Here is a 27,751-nt window from a genome sequence, read left to right on the forward strand (position 1 = left end):
GAATTGGCCATATTCCCTTTCTGCAGGGCTACTTAGCATTTTATTATTGGAGGATTAATTTAAAGTAGTTGAAGATAAATTGTGCTCATAATTTGGATAAATTGTGATTAAAAAAAGGATAGTTTTAGTACCTGTTAGAATGTCACATCATACAGAATCCATTAACGGGTTAATTTTATGCGTGACCATTCCTGTTAGGACACTAGGATAATTCCCGCATAGTTAGCTGGCTCTACCTGGTTACCTAACAAGGAGACAACATGGTAGAAAGAGCCTTGGCTGTAGACACAATGAGAACCAGATTCGAATCCCAGGTTGGCTTCTTACTAACTTTAGGATCTTGGCAAATTTCTTATCCTTTCAAACCTGTCTCCTTATCATTTAATTGATTGATTAATATCTGTTAGACAAGATAGGATTGCCTGAGAACTGAGTTCCTATGTAAAACAAATAGTCTCATGCCAAGCACAGTTCAATAAAAGGTAGCAGTTGTTATTATGATCTGAAGAAATTATTTAATAAGTAACTTCAGAGGATCCATAAATGTGTTTACTAAGAACTGGTAAGCTATAGATGAACTAAACACAGGACTTACCCAACGGATTAAATGACCCTTAAACTGATTTTCATATGTAGAGAGAACAAAATGAAAGCAACAGATATTATTTGGAAGTTAATTATGTCTTCTTCCTTGGTAGTAGAATATATAGTCTGAGATGACTTATTCTGGATCTAGTATGTTTATGTTTTTATTCTTTGTGGCATAGTGTAGTGTCCTCTGCAAAAGATTCATGTTGGACCTTGTTGAGTTTGTTCTTCTGTATCAGTACTGAAATGTTAATTGCAGGCACCTCTGTGTTTCGCTTTCTGGAACTTTACTATGATTAATCAGTAGGCAATAAAGTATCTCTGCCCTACTTAGTGTAGTCCCCCCTTATCCATGGGAGGTACTTTCCAAGGACCCATGGTGGATATGTAATACTTCAGATATATAGATATACTATTATATCTGTATACTACAAAGAGATATACTATTTTTTCCTTATGCATACTTACACTTACGGCTTCTCTTTGGCATATCTGAATTGCCAGCATCATTACTCTTGCAGTTTGGGGCCGTTGTTAAATAAAATAAGGGTTATTTGAACACAAGCACTGAGATGCTCCAATAGTCAATCTGATAATGGAGATAGCTAGTAAGTAAGTAAGTGACTACCTGGTGGGTAGTGTCTGGGCAGGACAGGGAGGGATGACCTGAGATTTCATCACACTACTCAAAGTTTCACACAATTTAAAACTAATTAATTCTTTATTTCTGCAATTTTTCATTTAATATTTTCAGACCATGGTTAGCCATGGGTAACTGAAACTGCAGAAAACAAAACCACAGTTAAGGGGGACCACTGTACAAGCATTCACCCGTACCCCTTGGTCTCTGTTATCTACTTTAACCCAGATTGCTGTGTATCATCATTACTGTTATTGTGCTTACTCTTTGTTACTTGTGTACCCCTTCACATTCTCTTGCAACTCCATAAACTGATTTTGGTCTTCTCTTAACTTCTCATGATTACTATATATTGAAGGTAGGAGGAGATAGTTCTACCTCTCCATGGGCTTAAGTAGAAGAAGAATAGCTTCTAAAATGCTGACAAAAACCAACAACAAAATCAATTTGCCTGGCTTTTTTTGGTTGGGTTTCCTGACTTGCATTCCAGGTATCTCCACTGGCCTGCAGAAGGTTGAATTGACCACTTACCCTGTAGCTGCAACTTTTTCCCAGACTCTTGGCCATGCCTTTGCTATTCAACAATGTCATCCCCTTTAGATATAATTGGTTTAATACAAATGCAGTAATAGGTAGAGTATAACTAAGCACTGTGATAAGCCCTTTTCCTCTACTATATCATTTAGCTATTACATATATACATTCATTTCTAAATGAATTAAAAAATATCTGCATCACTTAGATCAGATTAATATAATACATCCAAACTAAATAAGGTTTGATGGCAACATTAATTTTTAAAATATGTATAAAATCAAGGCAACAATGTTTAATCTCACCTTTACCTCCCAGTAAATTGATTTTTGTTGCCTAAAGCATTGAGTTGAGAAGGATTTTGAGTCCTCGTGTAGTCCAGGCAGGAAAGAATACAGTAATGGTGTTAGTTTCCTGAGGCTGTTGTAACAAATTACCACAAAGTTGGTGATTTATATCAACAGAAATATATTACGTCACATTTCTGGGGCCAGATTTCTGATACCAAGGTGTTGGTGTGGCCGCCTGCCCTCCAGGAGCTCTAAGGAAGTCTTTTTCTTGCCTCCTCCAGCTTCTGGTGTTCTTTGGCTTATGGCCGCATCACTCTCATCTCTGCTCCTCCTTCACTGTGTGTCTATCTAATCTCCCTCTGCTCTCTGTCAGGGTTCTTGTGAGGGCATTTAGGGCCCACGTGGATAATGCAGAATGATCTCTCAAAATCTCTAACTTAACCGTATCTGTACAGACTATTTTTCCAAATAAATAATATTCACATTTTCCTTGGATTAGGATGTGGTCATATTTTGGGACTCATTATCAGCCTATCACAGTGATTGCTTAGCAGTATTTACCATGGGTAAGTTGAGGGGGTATTGGTATACCATGCATGCCATGTTTTGCCGTCAGTGACCTAGCGTGCCATTTTACAAATAAGTGTTAGGTTGTATGACTTGTCCAAGATTAGTGTATCAGGAAAATCCCCACAGGAAATACATGGTGTACAAAGTTAGAGTAATAGAAGACAGTTTAGCAAAGGATATTTTATAAAGGTGTGGGCAGGGCTGAGGAACTGGGATTGTTGAAGTAACTCAAGCCGAGTAACAGAACTGTTAGGCTGGAATGAACAGGGGGAAGGTTACCCTGACCTAACAGCAGCTGTGGCCATGGGTAGAGGTCTGCAGGAAGTGGAGGGTAGGGGATAAATACCAACCTCACTCTTCTCTGTCTTCTTCTGTTGCTTGTCATTGGTTGAACCCAAGTGAAAGCCAGGAGACAGGTAGCCTCTTATCAGGCGTTTGGGTCAGTTACACTGGGCACATGGCAAAGTAGAGAGGTATGTAGACTGAACCTGGCAGGGCAAAGAGGATTATACAGGTCAATCCCACAGGCCTTTAGTGTCATAGGTGGGAGCATAGTCTAAGCTTCTTCATTACAAAAATTATTGCAATTTTCAACATATCCAATTTAACAACAAATGTTTATTGAGTATATTCAATGTTAAGACTCTCTAGGTAACACTCCAAAAAATTCCATAGATTTTTGTAGGTTATAACAAAAACAGACTGAAGTTAATGAAAAAAATCAGCATTCTTTTTACAGTGCTGATGTGCATCTGATCTTAAGTAGGAGTCAGAATGAAAATACATAGAAGGATACATATTTGAGCCACATTGGAATAAGCATTTATTAAGACTTGGCAAAATATTGGATGTGGAATGGAATGGAAAACAATAAAAAAGAGAATGCCAAGTATGAATCTAAGATTTTAAAACCGAATTAGGAAATGTTTCTGAAATTTATGAAAGTGATAGAGTTAGCAGACCATCTCTTATGGAGAAGATTATTTTGGGTCTTACATTTGAGGTCTAGTGGGATATCTGTGTCAGTATGACCAGAGACATTTTAAATATGTGTTGATTCCTGGGATGAGGTAGGATAGAAGTAGGGAATATAATAAAGATTCTGTTCATTTATTAATAAAATAACATTGATTTTTTACCATGAGCCATAACTGAACAGGAATTTAGTAATAGACTAATGCATAAGATCAACTAATACTACTACTTTCAGAAAAATTATTAGAGACGGCAGACTCTTAAGAAATACGTCTAATAAGACTCTGATAAGTATTATGATATGAGAGGTGTACATTTATAAAGACCTGTTAGTTTCTGCTCATAGATGACAGTTGAAATTACACGAGTGGCCAAAAAAAAAAAAAAAAGAAGCTTGGAAATGAGCACAGCATAATTCTCATATTTGGGATATTTCGGACAGATATTTGGGATGTGATGGTAATGGACTTTATTATCTGTCTCTGTAAATAGCAATGTTATTTAAATAGTTTCTAACTAAATCAAATCCTGAAAAACCACAACATTTTTCAGCTGGTTCCATGTTTTTGCCAACTATGTTATATTTTCTAAAGATATAGTGTATACCAATGCAAGAGATTATAGATGAAAACAGAGGATATTAGGGACAAAGCTAGGTAGCACCTCCACAGAGACTGAAGATTTAGGATAGAATAAAATAATAACATCGGACAGAGAGGGACTTTCAAAATGAAGGGTGTTCAGTGAAGTCGAACAGTGCAGAAGGTCAGGAAAATGTTTGACTGAGAGAATAAACCTGCTTACTGGTGAAAAGGAAGTCAGTGGGGACTTTTTCAAGACGAGTTTGAATAGTAAGAGTGCAAGAAAGTTGCAGAAAATTAACCCCTAAGGCATGAAAGAGGGGAAAATAAACAAATGGCCAAAATAAGAACAGCAAATATTCTCCAAGTAGAGAAATGGCAAAATTGAAGGGACTTCCATTTTTAGAATAGGAGGCATCTAACTGTACTTAGAGATTCCTTAAAGTTGACAGTGTAGAGTGAGGTTGAAGTTGTGCTAGAAGTAAATGCGGTAAAATGATCAAAGAGAACCAAATGGGATGATGTCAAGAGTACATTGTACAGAGTAAGTACTACAAACGGTAGAACTTTGTGATTTTTTCCTGTTCATCAATAGAGGTCATAATAAATGTATTAAAGAGTCAATGATATATTAAAAATGGAAACAGAGGGCTGTTTTAGGAGGATCAGATCAGGAGATTTAGGACAAATCCCTGTGAATCCACGCCTTTCTCTAGCAGCATCTGAAGCTTGAGTGCTCAGGTGGTGGGAGTTGCCTTTGCCCAAGAAGTGGGCGAAATAGGAAAATCAATAGAGAAACAATCATACAGTGGCGGTAAGTGCTTTCACTGAAAGTGTTAAAATTGCAGTGCAGCCTAGGAGAGAAGTAAAAGAGGCCTAACAGAAAGAAGGCATTAAAAAAATTACGAATAATTCCAGTCTTCCTCCATGACTGCAAAACCTTTCATGATCGGGCTCCTCCTTCCGTCTCGTGCCATTGCAGCTCTTGCTAAATCCCAGGCACGTGAGCCTTCTCAGAGCTTCCAGACTTTGCCAAGCTCTTAGGCTCTTTCCTCATGTTTGTCTATCTGGCTTCTCATAACTCAGATTTCAGGACACATTTCCGGAGTACCCTTATCTAAAGGTGCTGTGCAACCACCATTTTACTACTTATCACAAAACCCTCCTTATTCTGTCGATAATCCTTAATATAATTTATAATTATTTATTCATCGGTTTTCTATGTATTCAGTTTTTGTGTTCATTTGTTGCCTCTCTTGGCAGAATGAAAGCCTCATGAGGCTAGGGATGATATTCGAGGCCCACCTTTAATCAGTGCCAGGGACAAAGCAGGTCCTCAATAAATAATTTTAAGTGAGTGAATATATAAGAAGGATAAGAAAATATGATGAGAATGAAGAGAAATTCATTGTGATGAGGGGTAAGGGAAATGTAAAAACCCAGCCAGGAAGTAGAATTCTACCTTATGTCAAATTATTCACGAAGCTCTTCATTGTGGAGCATCTAAATCTATGACAGCCTCCCAGTGGGTGAATGATGTAGAATGGAGATGGAAAAGGGGTGACTTGAAAAGTTGGGAGGATCCTAATCTTGGTTGTTTGCATCCACAAAAATGATTCCAGAGATTGGGAGGGAGTGCGAAGGCCACCGAGCAATGTGGACGCACTTAAACCGACGGCCTTAATTCAGCCTGTCTAGTGGCTGCTCACTACTTGCCCACGTAAATTATTATTTATTCTAGACTTGAGGGAGCAGATGGAGATTTCATTTATTTTATTATCTGGGTACCATCTGCAGCAAAACAGGTTTGTAAGACATTATTATGGACCAATGATTTTATTTCATTTTTCATCACTGCCAACACCATTATCTCCTTTGTTTTCTTCATCACCGTCACCACCGTCTACGGGAGGCACTCCTTTTGCGCATTCATAAATCTGCTGACTCTTGCATTAAGCACAGTTTTATGTGTCCACATTAATTGTCTCTCTTTTCTTCTTTTCTATCTCCGTTTTTTATCTTCTTTATCCCTGATACAATGAGATTTCCTCCCATTTTCTGCTGGAGGGCATTGAATTAATGGTCCATAGATATAATGAAACAGTAAAAGTTTGGCTGAAGTTTACATTTTTTTAAAACAGAATAGCCCATAAGTTTTCACTGCCCATATGTGGGTTTTTTTTCTTTTTTTCTTTTTTTTCTTTTTGTGAAACCACTAACCAACATGAGTGAGAAAATAAGTTTAAGTGGCAATGTATAAACATCTGAAGGCTGGGCAAAATGATGCCTTAATGTGACAAATGGCATTGCTCAGTTTTTTTATTGTACAGAAACGTCGTCTCTTTGAACCAAAATAGAGAAACAAATAGCAGAAGCTTGAGAAAAATGGTACACGCACGCTTCAGAGATTTTGTCTATGCCCTGGTTGTCCCTTGGTGGTTTTAAAAAAAATGCCCTTACACAAACCAGGCCTCATTATAAAGAAAAATGTTCATGCTTTAGTTTTCAGTGTCATACCTGTTACATCTTCCCCCCTGTCCAATGAGAAAATACTTTAATTTACTTCCAAGAGGAATTTATAAAGCAAAAGGGAAAACAAAGACTGGGAGTAATTTTATTTCTGGAAAAATTGATAATGCACCCGCCAAATTGTACTTATTCCAGTGGTATTGGTGATATTTTTTAGTGACAGCAGCAAAGATTCCAAAATTCTTTCCATGGGCCACACGAGATCTGGAACAGCGGACATTATTAGTTTTAGCACACAGTAATTTATTGAAACCCAGCACTCTATTATTAAAACATTGGATTTTTTTCCCCTTTTCATCACACTCATCACTCTAAATGAATCCATATTCTCATTTTTAAAAATCTCTTCCCCTATCCCTCCAAAAAGCCATCTGCTATTTTCTTTATGAAAAAATAAAACCTACAATTAGTGTCTTGTTCATCTTTTCTTTCTCAAAAAAGAGAACTATTATGCAAATACTCTGCAATTTAGTTTCAAATACTCTTTGTAGTGTGATGAGCAATTTTCCTTAATACAACCCCAGCTTTTTTGCCAGGACTTGCTAATAGATATTTTAAGAGAAAACTTTCAAGCAATTTCTTTTACTCTCTGCTGATGGGAACTTTTAAAATGTGTATTTAGAATAGAATTATCGTAACTCCTTGAGTTGTAAAAGAAAAACACACACACCACATTGTTTATATATTTCATGCTGAAAAAGAAGCCTGAAATAACCTCAAAATCTCTCTTTTACCTGAAATTTCATTATTTTCTTTATCTTAAGAAATGTCCTATATCAAGTAACGCTCTTAGGAAATCAGAGAGAGATGTTTCTTTGGCTTTTTCTGAAAGTTTATTATGAGTGATGGCAGTTTACTTGTAAGCGTACCTTTGTTATTTGGTTTCAGTTGCTCCTCAGGAACTAAAGTATAATTAGGCCCAATCTATTCAGATATGGCTAATTCCGGTGGAAGGGGCTGTCTCCTGGTTAGCAAGACAGGCATCTGCAGTGCGAAGTGCTGATGGAACCAAAGTAAAAAAAAAAAAGAAAAGAAAAGAAAAAAAGTTTTTTTCTCTATCATAATAAATAGTGCTGCACTAAGAATCAGAAAGCAGGAGTCTCAAAACGGATCCATTTGTCAGATGACCTGAGGCAGTCACCCCACCCACCCTGGTGTCCTCATTTTACAGGGGAGAATCACTACCTCTTTTGACTGCTTTAGAGGGTTATGATAAGCATCGAAACACTGTTTCATGTTTTCATTTATGAAATGGATTATAAGGATGCAAATTTAATGGAGATGTTCTAGAAGGCCTCAGAATTTCATATTTCCTACAGTGGCTTCATCTAGGGAGCTCGTTACAGATGCAGATTTCTGGTCTACTTCCAGACCTGATTTTCTGGGAGTGGGATCAAGAAAGTTACACTAGGAATAAACTTAGGTGACTCATGCACATGAAAGTCTGAGAGCTGTCAGAGAAAGGAAATAGAGAGAATACAGTTAGTATACATTTGAGTTAATGAGATAGCTAATATTTAACGTCTAATTAAATATTTAATTTGGTACTTGATTAAGTTACATATTTAATCTGATTACATGTTTTGCTTTGTTGGTATATATGTGCATATTTATATGTGTGCATATCACAATTCAGCACAGGGACCCTCTGGCTTACATTTTTATATTGATTAATGTTGAATTAATTAATTAATCTTAGTACTAGATTGACTAATGGATAATTTAACTTGGCTAACATTCCTCTCTGTGCCCGCTTTACAACCATAGTTCTTTGCTTTACTTCACATGTTTATTGAAATATACAGTAAGTAAAACAAAAATGTTGATCCAGATGAGGCCATATTAATAACTAAAATTCCTGGCTTTGCTGATTATGCAGAAACTCCAGTCTCCAGTGAACCTTTCCTAGGTAGATTGGGAAGTTACTGGGTATCTCATACACACTCATAAGCCAGTTTTCCAGCTGCAGTCACCCTGTGGTATCTGCAGTGTCCTTAATCTTTCTTACCGGTCCTTGCCCCCATGTGGAGTCACTGAGAGGTCCCTCCCCTGGCACTGTTGACACTGTTGACTGGTACCGCCTGAGGATGCCAGTGTCCTTGCCAGAGGTGATGCCTCTCCATGCTCTCTGGGCTGCCAGCCCTCAAGGTGTTGCAGTGGTGGTGGGGTCAGCCAGGAAGCACAGAAACTGGTGCTCTCCCTGTTCTATGACTCACCTGGCTCCCTGGGGTGACTTGGAAAGGGGAATTGGAGCCCCTAACCTACTTGGAAGCCATCTGGGAAATGACGATTTCAGCTTCTGTCTATATGGGCCTTTCATTACGGCCCATACCATGCTAAGAGCTTATTTCTTCTACTTGGCCCTGAATCACTCCTTTCTCCGAGCATTTGCCCATATGGCCCCACCCTTCCTTACTCAAAAACTAAGATGTTACACCTCACATACGATTCTGGCTAGATTCAGTAAATTTATATACTCCATCAGACACTCGCCATAATTGTGAATAATCTTAAAACTCAGCTGAACCCAACACCACTAAAATAGCAGTGGAGGCTAAAAGTGACTAATATCCTCAGAAATAGCTTTAGGATAATAACAGTAAAAGCCAAGTACTTGTTCAGGGCCAAAGATGAAAAGCAGCAGTCTCTAGCTACCCACCTCTCCCTTCCCTGACCCCATTTATTTTCCATGGGCCAAAGCAATCACTTGCAACTTTTTGGCAATTTCTCCTATAGCTTAGCTCCATCTATCTAAATAATATGCTTAGTCTGTCAACTCTTGTTTTTTTTCAGTTTTATGCACCATTTAGTATTAACTTTCACCGTATCAACAGGAATATACCTTTTGCTTCCTTCCCATCACCACCTTGCCTAAGTGGACCTCCCTGCCCTGTCCTCCAATACAGTCATATGATGTTTGTTTATTTCAGCATTTCCTGTCTCCGTTGCAGTGATTATAGACCGATTTCCAGCCGTGCTCTGTAGTAAATACAATCCTTTTCTTTTTTGTGAATTTCTTGTGTTTCACATCAAATTAATTATTTTTTTTTTCACTTTTGCTTAGTTCTCTATGGATCCCTAATTTGATTTTCAACCTCTGCTAGGAAAATAGCTATACTCTTAATGCACTTGAAATGTGTTAGTTATTCTATCAATTCCATCCTCTTGGGTCACCTCTTCCAGAGCGATATGTCCTGCTCCAGACTGGATTGTTTCTTAGCTCATTCTGTTGTACATCTTTTATCCTGAAATATCCCATCACTGCTATTTCCTTGTTTCCTCATTTTAATGCACGCTTTTCCATCCCCACCCTTTACTTAATATGCACATCTAACAGAGAAAGGAAGCACCTGACATACAATGTTTTAAGGACAGATACGTCTGAACATGTCTGTATAGCTAGTCACCTTGTTAAAATTTTCCTGGGTAGAGAATTCAAAGTTTAAACACAACTTTCAGAATTTTGAAGCCACAGCTCCATTTGGAAGAAGGAACTAGAGTGTGGTCCCAAGTTGCACCATGTATTAATTTACATAATTCTAATATTTTTGTGAGAATACTTCTCTTTCTATTGTGCCTAAAAGCCATGGTTCGTACTCCTTTGGTTAGTCTCTCCTAAAGATGCAGGGAAGGAAGAGATCTGTAGTCTAAGTTCTACCTAAATATGCTTTGCCGCCATCCTGCTGAAGTCATGCCCTTGCCCTCCCACTCAGCATGCAGAGGTGTGTGGTGTCACCTGTGTACACCTGTGGTTACAGGTTTTCTTCTCAGTTTCCCAACCCCCTGCTAAGTTAGGCTTCAGATTTCTCATGTTTGCCAAGTCAGTTACTACTTGTAATCTGCTTCTTATTTCCAGTATTCTTTCCTTATTGCCTCCTCTCTGTGATTTTTGGTATCTGGCTTTTTATGAATTCCTTTGTTGTTAGTATAAAGGAATTCATAAAATTAATATAGTGGAATTGAGAGCCGGTGGAAATAAATGTGTGTGTTCAGTTTGCCTTGCCATCTTAAACAGAAGCCCAAGAGAGCCTTCTGTCCTTGATTTTTTTGTTCTGAAAAATTTCAAAGCTACAGAAATTGTTCAAGAATAGTACAATGAACATAGCTTCATATAGGTAAACTGATTGATAATAATTGTCATGTATGTATCAAACCCCTCTGTGTGTGTGTGTGTGTTAGGTCATATCTGTTTCAAATTCAAATAAAGACATTTAAAATAACTTTTCATTGGAAACTCACTTTACAGTGCACTAAAATCCATTTTATCTCCATTAAGTGCCTTTATAATTATGATAAAAAACCTAGAACTGTTTCCTTATTTCATGAAACTGTGAATTTGGAATACACAATTTTTTATAGTCTCACCTAGCTCTCAGATTTTATAAATCTATGACTAAGATGTCACTTATAATTTTGAAAATAAAATAAATTTGAATTAAGGCAAAGTTAGGAGCAAAATGTTTATTAAAATGTTTGTTCTTTGACATACATACACAATAGGTATATAGCTTATAATTTTTTAATTTTCGATACTATAATTTATAAATCTTACCTGTGTTTGCCTTTTGAATCCACATGAATAATGGATGACTTAAATTTGGATCACCTTATTCTACATGTAAATAACTGCATTTGTATAAATTATTGTCCTCTAGAATCAAAATCAAAGGTTAACAATCCACAGTATAAGGATTCAATTTCAATTTATCTAGCAGTAAATAACACTTAATATAGTCTGTATTACAAAAGAGAAAATACTGCTATTAATTTCATATGCACTTATTCTAAAACATTTTCTACTTTGATAAATGTATAGTGTTTTGTTTTTCATTTAATTTTACTTCAGTTAAGTCACTAAGAATATAATAGCAACATAATGTCTTTTCATTTTTAATTGATTTCATTGAGTGAGAGTACATTTTGAAACCCTTATCAGCACCATTAGCACAGTGCAAGTAGCTATATTTGTAAAGAACTTTGAATTGAAATGATGATGTTATATTTTTTCTGACAGGAAGCTCTGATCATGGCAAGTATGGACCATCCACACTTAGTCCGGTTACTGGGTGTGTGTCTGAGCCCAACCATTCAGCTGGTGACCCAGCTTATGCCCCATGGCTGCCTGTTGGACTATGTCCACGAACACAAGGATAACATTGGATCACAGCTGCTGCTTAACTGGTGCGTCCAGATAGCTAAGGTACGTGCCCGCCACTTCCTGTGGAAATGACTTCTCTCGCTTTGTCCTTCCTGATCTAGAACAGGTTAGATATTGAAAACATGTCAAGTTTTTCAATCTATTCAAATATATTCTATTTGCTATTAAAAGATATATTAGAGAGGTATTTACATTAAAACCACAGATCAAAGGCGTGACATACTTACATATTTTTGGATTGTCATATTGACCAGGTGACAAAAGAAATAGCTTACTGGCCAGGGGGAATAATACATATACCTATGTTTTATAAAGAAAAGAAAAAGGAAACCACATTCCACCCACACCTCAACTGCTAGATAGAAGTAAGTCAATTTCTCAAACAAAACCTAAGTGAGGCTTGTGCCTTGGAATTGCAATTTTAGGCCTTACAGCACAAAAACCCTTTCAAAGAGAGCTCAAACAGAAATACACAGATTTTTCTATTTACTCTGAAGAGGCAAGCACAAAACACAAATTGATATCTTAATGAAATTTTTTGCTGTGCATATAAAAGCAAAGCAGAGCAATAGAAAAATTACACAGAAAAGGACCCCGTTCAGAAGTTTCTTTGTATAGATGGTGAAGCTTTTAAAAAAATGGATATCAGAACTTGTTAAAAATTTGGCACATTAAAAAGCCCTATAGTATTATCCAGTTTCATGATTTTAAAAAATTTTAAGGCATGAAATGGTTTTTCCAAGTGAAATTTTACTTGAAAATCTGAAGAAATAAAATCAAGCCACAGCTCCGGCAGCAGAAGGGTGTTGAGAGGGCTTAGTGGTCCCTAGGTCCTTACAGAGACCAGCATTAAGACCATTTGATGTGCTTGTGTTGAAGATATATCCTGTATTTGTTTGGCTTTTTATTTGTTTCGGTGCAGTTTAGTGAACAAACAAAATCCAAGGAAGTAGAGAATAAATGTCTTAATTGCTGCATTTTTAGATGATTTTTTGAAAATTGCATGTACATTCAATTCTCAGTATTACAAATGGTCAAATTTTAATGCTTTCCTGGACATTTTGATAATGCCCAATTGGTCTTTAATTGTTGAGGATTTTATCGCTCTGACACAAGGTCTTGAGCATGGAACATACATAAGGGAAGTGGCCTGGATCTCAGTACCTGGGCTGATGCGGGAGGTGGCTCTGCGGTGAACTTAAGAACAACTGCTCGCCTGTAGGAGACTGGTTTTCCCACCAGTATTCTGATTCTTCAGTGTTTTTAAGAGGGACCAGACTGGATGTTTTATGTGACTTCTCCAAATTTAAACCTTTGCTCAAACTTTGAACTGCTCTGAGGGCCAAATACAGCATTCATGTCCTGTCGTCCGCCCGTGTTCAACTTCTGGTATATATCCTTCATGTTCAAGAAACCACTTTTGATTACCTATGCCAAGGATGTTTCTTGGTAATTTTTTCTTTCTCGATGGATAGGACTGAGATGAGTTTTAATTCACTTTTTCAACTCTTATGTCAAAATATGACCCGATGTTCTATAAATCTACAGTTACAGCCATCTTTGCATTTGTATTTTAAAATGACAAGATGTTAATTTAGTGGCCTTAGCCTGTTTCTTCTTACAGCCAAAGAAAGAATAAGAATACATTTCTCGAAGCAGAGTTTTGAGATAACCCTTAAAACGAAAACCAAAAAAATTATTTGAAGGGAAATACCAGTTTAGCTTTATGTACCATAAATCTCAGTATAGTTTCTCATGGACCCTGTACTATAATTCTGTGAATATTGCACGACAAACTCACAACTGGGAGAATTCTTTATGGTAATGAACTTTCAAATATAACTCTTCAAAAAGTGATTTACCTACCTAAGAACGTCTATAATTTATAAGGTGAGCTAAATATGCAATAAGAATTCTCAAATCATCCTAGCCCTGTACATGAAAACAAAGCTAAGTTCCAAACGTCTTAGCTCTTCTCTCTATTTCCTGCAGTGTTTTCCATAATTTAGGTTTTGTCCTTAGGGATATGTGGCATTAATATATCATTTATGCAGGACTGTACACTCTAATAAAAGAAACCGCTGTGAGTTCCCTGAATAATCACTGTTTTAAACCTTTTTTGCCTTTGCAAATGCCATCTCTCCTGCTCGGAAACCCTTTCTCATAGGTTCTTTTTCATTCATCAGCTCTGATTGGGCTTCCTCCCCTTACGGAGCCTGCCCTAGGCAGCCTCTCTCTCTTTAGGTAGAAGTAATCCTTCCTCTTCTGTATTAGTTTTGGTCGCTGAGCACATCTGTATTATTTAAATGTGATACTGTGTATTTACATAGCTCTCTGACTGTATGGCATAGATATTTGTGGGCACCCACCACGTGCCAGCTCTGTGCCAACTGACGCGCGCCAGGGCGAACACCATCAGGGTGGGCCTGCTTCTCCCTGCACCCTAACAGCACCAACAGCTATTCAGTAAACAAAACAAGCAAAGGATTAAACACTGGGCTTCAGCTTTTGAAGAAACAATTATAGGGAAAACTTCAGGGCAAACCCCAATGAGTCCTCAGGGAAAAGACTTTGACTCTGGGAAGAACATTTAAGAGGAGAAAAGATTGCACAAAACCCTATAAATATGGAGCCTATATAAATTATCATCTAAGTGGAAAAATTTTAGAAGCTAACGGAGGCTCTGTTACTAGTGACTCCAGGGCAACAGGCACATAAATGTCCTAAGCAGAACATGGCATGCCTGAAAGGCAGTAGGTAGTTATTGAGGTATTTTACCGTGGAATTGACATAATCCAATTTATGTTCATAGGAGTTTATGTATGGAAAACAGATCGAGACAATATAAGAATGGCAATGGAAATACCAGTTAGAAGTCTGGGGGTAATGAAAATAATGAGATGTAAATGGCATTAGGATATGTTTTTGAGACAAATTCCAGGTATTTGATTATTGATTAACTGTGGGCTCTGAGTGCTGGAAGCATGTTTCCTGAGGTGGAGAAAGCTGAGGGACTAAACTTATTTGCCAGAAAAAAATTGAAAGTTCAGTTCCAGACATGGCAAATTGAAAAAGTTTATAGAACATGAAACTGGAGCTGGCAATTGGAAAGCTGAATTTGGTCAGGACTCTTGGTATAGAATTAGGGGTTACAGGCATTTAACTACATGGGAAGATAGGGGGTTGCTAGGGGCTGACTAGGTCTGATTCATATTTCCTCTCGGCACCTAAAATTGAGTCTCAAATATAGTAGCCATGCAATAAATATGTTTTATAAATATTTTAAATAATAAAGAAAATTTTAAAAATCTACTTTTAAGGAGGATATCTTTCCTTGTTTTCCTGTTTTGGGGGCAGAATTGTGTAGTGGAAATAGCATTAGGGTCAGAAGGACCTACATTGGTATGTCGATGGCCGCTTTGTAGTTTTGTGAGTTTGAGTAAGTTATTCAGTCTCCTGGAATTATATTCCTCAAATGGAATTAATAATTATTCTTTTTTTTTTGCATCTGAAAACTAAGTAGAATAGTATCTACCTGTGGTAGACTAAAAAACAATCCCCTGTCCCCAAAGATGTTATGTACTATCCCCAGAATCTACAGATGTTTCTTGACATATTAAACGAGAAAGATTATCCTGGGTTATCCAGGTGGGCCCAGGGTAAAGCAGGGAACCTTATGAGTGCGAGGTAGAAGGATCAGAGTAAGAGAGAGGAGATATAAAGATGAATGCAGAGTTGGAATGATAAGTTTGAGGGTGAAGGACAGGGCCACAAGCTGAAGAATTTATTATACTTCTAGAAGCTGAAAAATTGAAGGAAACCAGTTCACCCCTAGAACCTCCAGAAGGAACCCAGGTTTGCCAACATGTTGGTTTTAGTCCAGTGAAACTGATTCTGCACCTCTGACATCCAGGGCTATAAGAAAATAAATTTGTATTGTGTCAAGCCACTAAAACTGTGGTAATTATTTACAGCAATAGGAAAAAAATGCGCTTCCTCACAATGATTTGCAAAGATTAAATAAAATAGCTATGGAAGGTCCCTGGCTCAGCTCCTAGAACACAGAGTATTTTAAAAACAATCTCCTTTATTAGTTATAGCCTGAAAACCACAAAGCAGAGAACCGTCTTAGAAATGGATGTAAAATATAAGTAGCGTAGTCTGAGTAAAGAATGCCTTACAAATAGCTGTTTCGATAACCTAGAGGCTTCTTTTTCTTGGCTTGCAGTTCTCACCGAGAGACTCATGAAATAAGAGAAATATCAGCCTGCTTACTCCAATCCCCGCTTTCATTTTGGCCGCACCCTTTGTTTGTTTGGTGTTTGGTTTTGGTTGACAAAGCTGGGAGGAGGGGAAATGATGCTGCAAAATAACCAACTGATATTTGTGTTATAACATAGTTGTGGAAAGTTCTACAGTATGTAGAAGAAATACTGATTATAGCTAATATTAAGCACTGACTTAGTGTGAGGACAGCTGTATATTTTATTCATTAGTTAATTAGTCTCATCACAACTTCTGACATTAAGTATCGTTGTGTCCATTTCACAGATAGAGAAAGTGAGTCACAGAAAACTTAAGTAACTTGATTAAATTCACACTAATAAATGACCAGTGGAACCACTAAGCTCTGTTTTTATATATAAGGAAGAAAGTATTTAAGGCATATTTTCATCCCTATTTCAAGTTGATCTCCCATTCTCCTGTTGGTTCGTTACTCTACAGACTGTTATGCGTTAGGAACACAAACTTGCACGCCGGCGTTGGCGCTTGCTTCTCACAGGCAGCACGCTTCCTCTGCACGCGCGTCCTTTGAAACCTGCTTTGCTGGGGAGGCCGAGCGGGCGCCTTCCAGGTGCTTTGTGAAGCCAGAAGGCGACGGCGACAGTTCCTTCTTTCCCAGCTGTTCCTAACAAGTTGGGCAAACGGCTCTTAAAAGACAGTTTAGCGGGTTCTGAAAGTGTATTTGAGTTTCCGGCGAGGAAGCTGGGTGGCGAATAGCACCGGGCTGGTTGTGCCGTGTGGACAAAGCCGGTCGAACCCTCCTGGCACCGGCCTGTGCCCGGCCTGGGCTGTGCTGGTTCACACCGAATGACGCTTAGTTACAGTTAGTAAGGCCACCGCCCCCCTTTACAGATGAGGCAATGGGGAAGTCAAGCCCTAAAGCACACAATAGACGGAGATGCCTGGATTCTAGGCCGGGTAACATGCCCGAGCCAGGTCTTTAAAGCACTCTGCTCTCTCTTCCTCTCCAAACACACGCACACACATGCACACACACACACACGCGCGCACACACATGCACGCACACGCGCACGCACACATGCGCACACACACGCACACACATGCACACACACACACATGCACACACACATGCACCACTGCAGCTGGAAGGCACTCAGTCTTCTCCAGCAGCGCTTCTGGATTTGAGGACTTTCTGAGGAGCATGACATTTTATCTGTGGTTGTGACTCACCATGAATGCCATAAGAGAAAAGCCTATATCATGAATAACACTTTTTATTGTGTTCGTGAGAATCCTACTGCCACATCATCAGCATCTAAGTCACATTTTAAGGAAAAAGTACTACATAGTTATCTGTAGGGGGATTTTTTAAACCTGTGTTTTTTTAATAAAATATAATAAAGGAAGCTAAAACTGTTTTGTGAATGATTATGTAATATAAATACTGATAACAAGTGATGCTATAAATTAAGAACTTAAAATGTGTAGTTTGGCACTGGTTTCTGTTAAGCAGACACTAGAACCAGACTGAATAGGTTCAAATCCCACCTCTGCCGCTCATCAGCTGAGTGGTCTTAGACAAGTTAGTTAATCTCGCTGTGCCCCCTAAGAATGGGGACAGTATTAGTACTTACTTTGTAGAGTAATTATGAGAATGAGGTAATATTTGTAATCTGCTAAAAATACTGCTTAGCATAGAACAGGCATGTACACTATGTGTTATTTTGGATAATATCTGAGATGAAAACAATTAGGAAAGATACACATTTACAGTTACAAAACCCTAATAACATCATTTAAAAAAATACTCAATTTTAAAATCCCAGATATAAGAGGTTAAACATTTGTTCTTAGACCACACTGGGGGTAGGAGAACATAATCTCCTGTTTAATACTTAATATTTCTGATTTTTGGAAGAAAGAACTTGAGTCTTCCATCCTTATGTGATTTCCTACAGTTTCCTAAGATGCTATTATCATGACCTCCAATTCTCATGTTAGAAAAGTGGATTATTTGTAATATTAAAAACATGTGAAACCATCAGTGAACTGTCAGAGATCTGAGGTCAGTTGTAATTCTTTGAATGAGTTAGTCCATTACTGAAGAGGAACAAAGAGAAACAAATTTTAGCTTTTCAATCTCAAGCTAGAAAAGCTTAATATTGAGTTGACTTCCTATTACTGCAGAGCTGTAAGCTCCTGACTCCTTTCTAAGGAAAATATTATTTGAAGGTTTTTGGTGTGTTTTTCTTTCTTGCTGTTGCTACTGTATTTGTAAAGCCTGAATACTGAATATAGGCTACTATTATTTTTCAAAATCTTGAAACCCTCCTCAGGGCTTTGCTGGCCTATTTTACTTTACTGTCAGATTTCCTCTGGAGCTCTAATTGATTTGCAGTTTAATTCAGACGGAGGGTCCCAATGGCTTTCTTTCTCAGTAGTTTACCATTGAAACTAGTTAAAAAGATGATTCTAAAAACATATGTCATTGGTGCATGGTACACTTCAAGATGATTCATTGCCTGATTAAGTCATAAATTGACCCAATCTTAAAATTCTCCCATAAGGAAATGGAAATGAAAATCAGTCAATATTTTAAAGAATAAAATCAAACCTAATATGTTTAACCAGAATAATTTAGATTTTGCCTATAAATAACTCAGTCATAATTTTTATAAATAGATTGATTCCAGCATTTATGTTTTCTAAGAAAAGTATTGTTCAAAGATCAGCATGACTTTTAGGCCAGTTTAATAGATTTCCTCAATTAAACATTTCAAAAAAAATTTTATACTCCACTATGTTTGTTCCCAAATTACTTTTGTTACTAATGAGAATTCTATCGTGAAACCTGACTTTCTGTGGCCATTGGAGGTGTCTGTGCACCTAGCTTTATTTTAACTATTGGCGGCAGGGTCGGAGTTGGGGAGGGGTGGAGAGGAGAGAGGGACCTTTCCCAGTTCAAACGCGGTTCTCAGTGCTGGGAGAAGGGCAGAGTCCTGGGTTGAGACGCGCATCCCCCTCTGTGCCCAGATGCAGAGCTTTCCTTAAGGCCTGAGTGTGTAGCATGAGCAGAGCCTTCAATTACCTTCTTTCCTCTTTTCCATTTTTCTCTAGCAGCAGCTACACAGTCACAGGAGATGTAATTTCCCATCTGACCTGGCCGTTCCCTTCTGCATGGATACAATTAAATGCAAATCTGAGTATCTTATGCTAATTAAACTCATGAACTGGGGACTGAAGTTTTGTATTTGTTTATGGTCAGGACCAGACTCTATATGTAGATGTCACCTCAGTCATATTCACATAAGTATGGAATATATATAAAATTAATATATCCAGTTTTAAAATAATAAACAGTCTGGAGAAAAGTCAGAACAGTACTAACATTCTCAAAAAGACAAAATTGGTTCTTATCACTTTTAATAATGTAATAATGATATGTAAGATGTTTCGGAGTTTGAGAATACCCATCTACTGAATATGTTCTTTGGGTATGTTTTGGCACAGAGAAATTATTACATTTTATAAAGGTGAAATAGAAGAGGAATATTGGAATTGGAAGTATTAGTGAAATAGCTAAACTCCATTTAATGACAATTCACAATTTAAATTAAAATAGATTATTTTTTCTAGTCATATAACTACTTTTTGGGAGAGATTAGGACATAAGGTTGCTTAATATTTATATTTTACTGCTATTATTTAACTTTCAATGCATTATATATTCTCATAAATTGACATTACATCATTAGGAAAATTCAGTGCCATAAATCGGATGCACAAGTAAAATTACATTCAGAGTAATACCTTCAGTGACTTTCCCAGGGTCATGCTGAAAACCAGTCCGAGAATGAAGAACTGAACTCAGAAGCATGGACAGGTCATTGATTATTTCATGAGAATCCAATTTTTTTTTTTTTTTTTTGAAAGAGTCAGCCTGGCGAGTTGAATTTTTCAGAATCTCTGTCCAGTCTTAGATCCATGTCTTCATTAGATACTTGAGATTTGAATACCAGAGAAAGTATCTACGGTCGTTTATTTATTAATTTAAAAAAATATTAAGCTATGGTGTAGCAGTTACTATCCCAAGATCTGAAGGTTCAAGAAAGAACAAGGAGTCTCTCGATCACAGTTTTTATGTCCCACTGGGGAACCTAGGCACTGAAAGCAAGTGAACAGCCACATTGCCTCACGTAGTAAAGGTAAAATGATGCTGACTGTTCAAGTGTTTTAGGGCAGGATTGAGAAGGAAGCACCCCAGTGTCCCAGTTTCAGCTGCACCACTTACCACCTGTGTGACTTCAGCAAATCACTTAATGCCTCGGCTTCGACTTCCTTCCCTATAAAGCGGGCAGTGGCCCCCGCTGGTCCCTCTGTTGTGGGGGTTAAATAGCTCATGCATCAGCTATGCACGCTCACTGCCACAGCTTCAGTGCCTAATAGATAGTAATATAATATTAAGGGAAATGATAATACATTATGTAATATTTATCATCCAAATTAACTTAGACATGAATTCTATACAAGGGCAGCATAGAGTAGCAGGAAAAATATGAGCCGCAGGGAAATACAATCTTGGTTTGAATCCTGAACCGTAGTTACGAGACCTTTGAGAACTATTTTCTCTTGTACCAAGTGAGAATACTTATGCTTGAATAACCTATGCCTATCAAATTTGAGTTAATAAATAAATAGGGGCAACTGATACTAATCTGAAAAGTAAGACAAATGTTTCCACAAGACAGGGATATAGATATTTCTTTCTTAATCTGTACTAACTTTTATATTCCATCATTTCCTCATGTTAAACAGAAATAAATATGGTCTGATATACTAGATTAGAGAAATATCACATTACATTTTTTCTAAATTAAAAATTATTCCAGGTTAGTGCTGACCTATAAAAGTCAAAAACTCCATTTCACCATTTACTGGAAGGTTCCCACAAGGAATTCGTCTAGGGATGGGAAGAACCTGGTGGTGCTTAGCGGGCAGGGGCAGGATGTCCAGTCCTCTGACCTTTAGAATTGACACATAAAGGTGCTTCTGTTCAGCTCCATGGAAGCAGAGCTCTGCAATCTGTCGGCTACGGGCAACCATCATAGCTTCCAAATTACCACCCCTCTCTCTTCTGTATTTGGCATATGAGTTTATTGCTTGCGAGCCTGGATCCGCTGAGTGGCTCTGGGGTCCTGGCTGCGCGCATTCACTGATCCGATGTGGCTGAGCTGGTCTAGGCTGAGCTGCCTGGGATGGCTGGAGAGGCTGGGCTCCGACTCACATCACTGCTAGGAGATCATGTGCCCGCGATCTCCAGGTCACGGTGATCAGTCCCTCGGGCTGGGGCAGCCATCCACACGCCCCATGAGAGGCTAGACCTGCGTGGGCACAGAGTGAGAGTAGAACCATCGGTCCCCCACCCCCACACCAGCCCACCCTCTGCGGAACCAGTGAACCCCCCACCCTCTTTAGCCTTAGCCAACTGAACCTTTTCCTTCAGGTTGCCGGGCTCGGCCTCTTCCATGTTCCACCCTCCCCTCCACTGCTCGACAGAAATCAACCAATTTCTCAGACAAAACCCAAGTGAGGCCTGTGCCTTGGCACTGCAAGTTTAGGTCCGACAGCACAAAACCCTTTCAAGGGAGGGAGTTCGGACAGAAACACGCAGATTATCCTATTTACTCTGACGAGGCAAGCGCAAAACACAAATGGGTATCTTAATAAAATGTTTTGCTGTGCATATACAAGGAAAGCAGAGCAACAGAAAAATGGCATGGAAAGGACCCAGTCCAGAAGTTTCTTTGTGAAGGTGGTGAAGCTTTAAAAAATATAATGAATGTCAGGACTTGTTAAAATTGTGCCACAGCGAAGAGCCCCAGATTATCTAGTTCTAGCCCAGGTGCCCCAGCCTAGATCCACTGATTGACCGCCAGCATCCCTTACCCCAACCCCATGGGATTTTTGGGTCCCACGTCTGTAATTTAGGTAAAATGATCATTGAAATATTAGAGAGAATCAGTCTATACTTCTCGTGATAATTTTTAAATGATCTAATAAACTCTTTCCCTAATAGAATAGTCAATGAGAGGCGGCTAGCTTATTTTAGTACTCTGGTGTTTTTAGATTACCTTCCAAGGTGTTGTTGTTTTTTTAATATCACTTTTCCACCAATAGTTTTCCCTCTCCCTCTTTATATCATAATGTCTAATAATGTTGCATTCTCCCAAACTGGTGATAAAGCACCTGGCTGAATTTGAATTGTGTTTATTCCATCTCCTAAACAACCGCATGCTTTTTATTTATGTGCCGAATTCTCATTGCCTTAAGGAGAGCAGTATATAAGGGGTAGTAAGGGATAAAAGAGAATCTCAATTGCACCAGATGAGAATAAAGTTTATTGAGGCAGTTTCTAGAGCACAGGTCCCAGAATTGCACTGAAGCCTTAATTATTTCCTGGGGTTTCCATGAAATATGAAGGTCTCTCACTTAGAGAAGAAGGCATTTAGTTTGCTTTTTGTCCGACCTACAAAATAGCAAGCTTCCCTCTTGCTTTGCTTGCTTAGCCTGTGACTTCGTTTGGCCTGCTGAGCAACTCTAATTCAGAGAGTCTGGAAGTTACTCTACAAATGGCAGAGGTTTCATTCACCTACCATACACATTAGAAAGTAAAGGGCTTAATTTCTTTACTATAAATTTATGCTTTGGCGAATACTTTTAATGTACTTTTTTTACAGAAAAGTAAAAGCTATCCAATCTAAATGGATGAAATTGTAGCTCAGGTGTGTAAAGCGCTCACAATGACACCTATTAGTTACGACCCTGGGAAGCTTGGTATTGTAGCAGATTTTGGGAACACAGTGGTTTTCCTAAATGCAGAATCAAAGTAGCAAGACTGACACATCTAGTTGATGGCTCCCTATGGCTTTTGTTCTACAACTGTAGAGGTAGGTGGGTGTTACAGTTGCTCTCAGGAAGTCGTGGTGCAAATTCAGGATCTTTCAGATGCACACATGCAGTGTCATTTCTCCACAGATTTAAAATGTTTACAGTAACTCAGACAGATAGGACTTGCACTTTGCTACAGCTAAGAGAGAAACAAAGGGTAAGGAGATCAAGTGGTTTGACTGGAAGCAGAGGAACCATAGTGGGAAGGGAGACAGAACAGACTTACGTCCTGCTACACCTGCCCAGTTCTTCCTCCAGGTAGCTCTTTTTAAAATCTTTTGGTTTTGAAATGATTGTAGGTTCACAGGAAGTTTAAAAAAATTTAAAGAGAGTTTTCCATGTTCTTCACCTAGTTTCCCCACCAATCACATCTTACATTGTAGTGCAATGTTGCACCCAGGAGTTGGATATTGGTACAGGTGCAACTCCAAAAAGAAACCTCTCTTTGGTTTTGTTAAATCCACAGTACGTTTCAACTGAGATAGTAATTTTCAAATATTTTAAGGTTATTTCTTGGCATTTGTTTTTTGCTTGTTTATAATTCATAGGTGCATATCTACAACATTTGATGTTATAGACGTTCAGTGCATTGGGTAAATAATCAGTTGTACATTTGAAGACAAATATATTTATCAAGAACGTAAACTCACCTGCACATCTCTCTGTATGTAGTTCTATGCAATTTTATCACGTGTTGATTTATAACTACCACCACATTCAAGTTATAGTGCTATTTTATGACCTGGTGCCACTCCTTTATAATCACACCCACCTCCTAGTTTTTTTTATTGTTAATTGTACGTGGGTCTTTACCGTGATCAATATTTGTAATAATGACTTATTTTTTAACATCTTCTGAATTTACTGTGCTTCAAACATTACAATGGACATATACTAGTCTCAACAATATGTTTTATCCTAGTGTTAATTTGACAGAGTCTTATTTCAAGGGAGATCTTATATAAGTTTGCGTAAAAATATTCCAGAACAGTGGCTATGAAAAAGAGGACCGTGGTTGAGTGTAGTTATGTGACTAGGAGGGATGCAACAGTCCAAATGTAGTACCAGATCCTCTTGCAATTACTTAGTGGGAACATCTACACTCCTACTTCTGCACCTTCTAATCATCATAGAAAACTGGTTTAGAAGGTCACTGCTGTAGAAGAGAAATAGCCCAATCAAACCCTGGAGGGCATGGAGCCAGAGGGAGGAGAATTAGGTTAATAATGAAGACAGGCTGAAAGCGAATGAGAGAAAGCGGTTAAGGCTGTGTGCCAGTCTTCTGTCTTCTGAGGAAATTCCAAATTTTAGAACGATTTTATTTAGTATCATGCAGGATGAAATAAAATATACACAGCTCGTGCGACATGTACATGTGCATGTGCCTGCAAACATACATATGCACATAAACATACGACTGGTATTTTTATGTATCTTGAATATAATTAGTAAGAGGAACTTATGTTTTAAATATATAATAAAATGTACGCAGCCAAAATTACACAAAAACCAATTCAGTAAATATTTATGAAAAGGAGCGTAAGATGGGGAGAGCCATTATTGTCGTGATTAGAAGTCCTAGGCTAAACCAATATCTACAAAATTTCACTTTCAATCATTTAAATTTGATGGATTAAAAAGAGCTGCTGGCAGATGTTAATTTTCATCAGGTGAAGGTGAGAGCGGAAGAGAATATATGTGTAGTTGTGGGAAGGAAGGGGGGCTGCGTGGTTATGAGCCCATGAACACGAGTGGCTATGGGTCAGCGATTTTCCTTCATTACGAATCCTGTTCGTAGGCTCAGTGTCTACTCCATCACCAAGTGAACAAAGGATGAGCTTAATGACAGTCATCTATCAGGTGGCCACATTTTAAGCTGCAGGATCCTTCTATTCCCAGTGCTCCATGCCTTGACAAGGCTAATTGTATAATTACAACACTACATCACCCACTCCTAGTGCACTTTCCCTGGCAAGGACTAGAATGAGGGGCTCCACGGTGATCATCGCCCCAAGCAAGCACATTAGCCTGAATAGACTTTACTAATGGGGCTGCTCCATTAGAATCTGTAGTGCGGAAGGTTTAAGCCAAGGATGTTGTTAGGAAGTCTCTTGTAGATTAGATGCCAGGCTGAGTTGAACTTTAAAAATTAATTTTTATTTTTAAAACAGTATGAATGATTATATTTTCATATTCTTTCTGCTATGTATTAAGAATTGCCAAAGTTACTCTGCTAAAATGAAGCAGAATTAATAAAGATTTCACCAAGAATGCTTTAAGTGCTAAATAATATTCTTAAGCTGATTTCTATACAAAGTTAAAGAATTCCATAAAATATAGCTAATAAGGCCTGGCAGGTGTGACTCTGAGTCACAGCTACTCTTTTTATTCTCACCTAAGGTGTATTTTTTTTTTTTTTATTAAAACATAGCTAAGTGGACTGATAGTTTATTCCATTCCTACCTTTAACTGAGAATAGACCAGTATCATCCATATGACACGAACTAACGTTGTATCAAAATGTTCCTCGGCAGTGAAACTTTAAGTGGGTGACGTTAGCTTCAGCCCGAAGGACAGCATCCTCTCCATGCTCACTCTCTCCTCGCGGGTGCCCAGGGTCTTAGTCACAGTTGCCCCGAGGTGTCTGGCCTCCGATGCCTCACATTTTCATCAATCATCGAGGTAGTGGAAAACTTTTTTTTCTTTAAACTTGCATTCCCCAAAAGACTGGATTGGAAAAACATTATTGAAAACTTCTTCTAAATCAGATTCAGGATATTACAGCAGTGTCTGCAGGAGTCTGTCAACATTTTCATTATAAACCCATATTTTCCAGGCTTATTTCTTAGCTGTAAGATTTTCCTGTGGACTGTGATGCAGAATACAGAATTTCAGCCCAAAGCAATTTTTATTATCATCACTCAAATATTGAGATTTTCCAAGTTATGGTTGTTGTTGTTTTTTAAAAAATGCCACTAAAGTCAAATAGTTTGGGGGACAGCTACATAGTTTAAGCCCTTTTTAAAATGCAACATTAAAAACAATTTGTTCCTCATAAGAAACAAAGAAACAAATAAGTAGAATCTCAAGGCCTGAGGGGAAACTTTGTGAGCCCTCATGGATTTATTTCTTTATGATTTGGGGGCTAATTTGATATTGAGATTGAGATTTTTAATATTTCTACAATAAGCTTTCAAGAAATTGGCACCATATGGGTCTAAAGAAATTGGATTGTAGCAAGGCAATATAACAAATAAAGACTGGAAATGCAACCCACAGTATTCCCAAAGCTACTGAGTTGGTGCGATCCAAGATAGTGCATTTTTCCCCCTACCAGTAAGTCTAAGAAAGACTGATAGGAAATTTATAAATAGTTAAAACATTGAATGGACTACTAGAATCAGGAGTTTTATCAGCAAAACAGCCCCTGTTACAACTTGATTGAATTTCTTGTCAACACAAATTGTTATGTTGGAAGTTCTCGATTTTTCTATCCCCAAAACACATACTACACGGGCAATAAAAATGTGGATTTCTTACTCTGACAGCTTACTCTTATAGTTCTCTAAATAAAAGGTTTTCACAGGAAAATACTACCTGGGTGTATACTCTTCCCTGTTGGGACTGAATGAATTTAAAAACCTCTACTTTGGGTCAGATAAGGCAAATAAATTAGCTACATTTATATCCTCAAAGAATTGTGATTTCAGAACTCAAGAGGAATCACTCCTGAGAGAGTTCTGGTCATTAATAATTTTAAAGACTTGAAAACACATTCTTGAGTAAGGAAAGGGGAATCTGTATTTAAGTGCTGTAATGGGGGGAAAAACTAGACAGAAGTTTTACTACCTTGGCTATTCTTAGTCAAAGCTATCAAATAATGTCCCCAATTCCCTAAAGTGGGTGGAATAAAATTTAAAATACAAATTTTTACGATAACCACTTACTTGCCTCCTGTTTTCACAAATATATAAAAGCAGCAGATGGTATTTTATTAAAATTATACAATAAGTCCTCACTTAACATCGCCAGTTGGTTCTGAGACTTTAAGTGAAATGACACATAATGAAACCAATTTTACCATAGACTAACTGTTGTAAATGAGAGTTAAGTTCCTAAGGCATCTTATCAATGTTGTAAAAAAGCCGTGTTGAATGAAACGGCGTTATTTAAGGACCTGCTGTATGTATCTTAGCATGAACGTGGCCATGGAGGGTGGGGAAGAAAGGTATAGGATCAGTAACGCTTCTTACACTGGTGCTAATGAAGTGAGTTTACACAGGCGTCATTGGCAGACCTAAGAGCTGATTTCAAATTCTTTATAAATTTTGAAATTACAAAAGCAGATTAAAGGTGATAGTCAAAATACACACAGATGTCAGAGGACACGTACCCATGAGACATGGGCATTTATGGGTATATATATGCCCATATATGCAGTGGCCCAAACTGCAAGCATCCAAATACAAGGAGGCAGGAAAATCCCTTAGGAGGCTATGGAAGAGTCTGCATGAGAGATAAATGATGATCTCAGCAAAGGGCATTAAGAGCAGGACAAGGGGTTCCTACCATTACTTGATCATGGATGAATGATTGTGTTTAGCAAAATACTTTTGAAATTACTATACCTAAAATAAATGGCAAATAGGCTAGCTCACTTCTCATTCTCAGAGTTCAGGAGAACTCCCAAATT

The 27,751-nt window shown here is 38.0% G+C and overlaps 1 protein-coding gene across 4 annotated transcripts in view; it reads left to right on the forward strand.

Moving 5' to 3' along the window:
• ERBB4 (erb-b2 receptor tyrosine kinase 4) overlaps positions 1-27,751 on the forward strand; it is a 797,001-nt gene that overhangs the window by 650,801 nt on the left and 118,449 nt on the right. For all 4 annotated transcript variants that reach the window (XM_081141986.1, XM_081141988.1, XM_081141985.1 and 1 more), the window contains exon 20: positions 11,722-11,907. In XM_081141986.1, coding sequence (XP_080998112.1) covers positions 11,722-11,907 — 186 coding nt within the window. The remainder of the gene's footprint in view (positions 1-11,721; positions 11,908-27,751) is intronic.

Source organism: Miniopterus schreibersii, assembly GCF_964146895.1.
Source record: "Miniopterus schreibersii genome assembly, chromosome: 7".
NCBI classification, from domain to species: domain Eukaryota; kingdom Metazoa; phylum Chordata; class Mammalia; order Chiroptera; family Miniopteridae; genus Miniopterus; species Miniopterus schreibersii.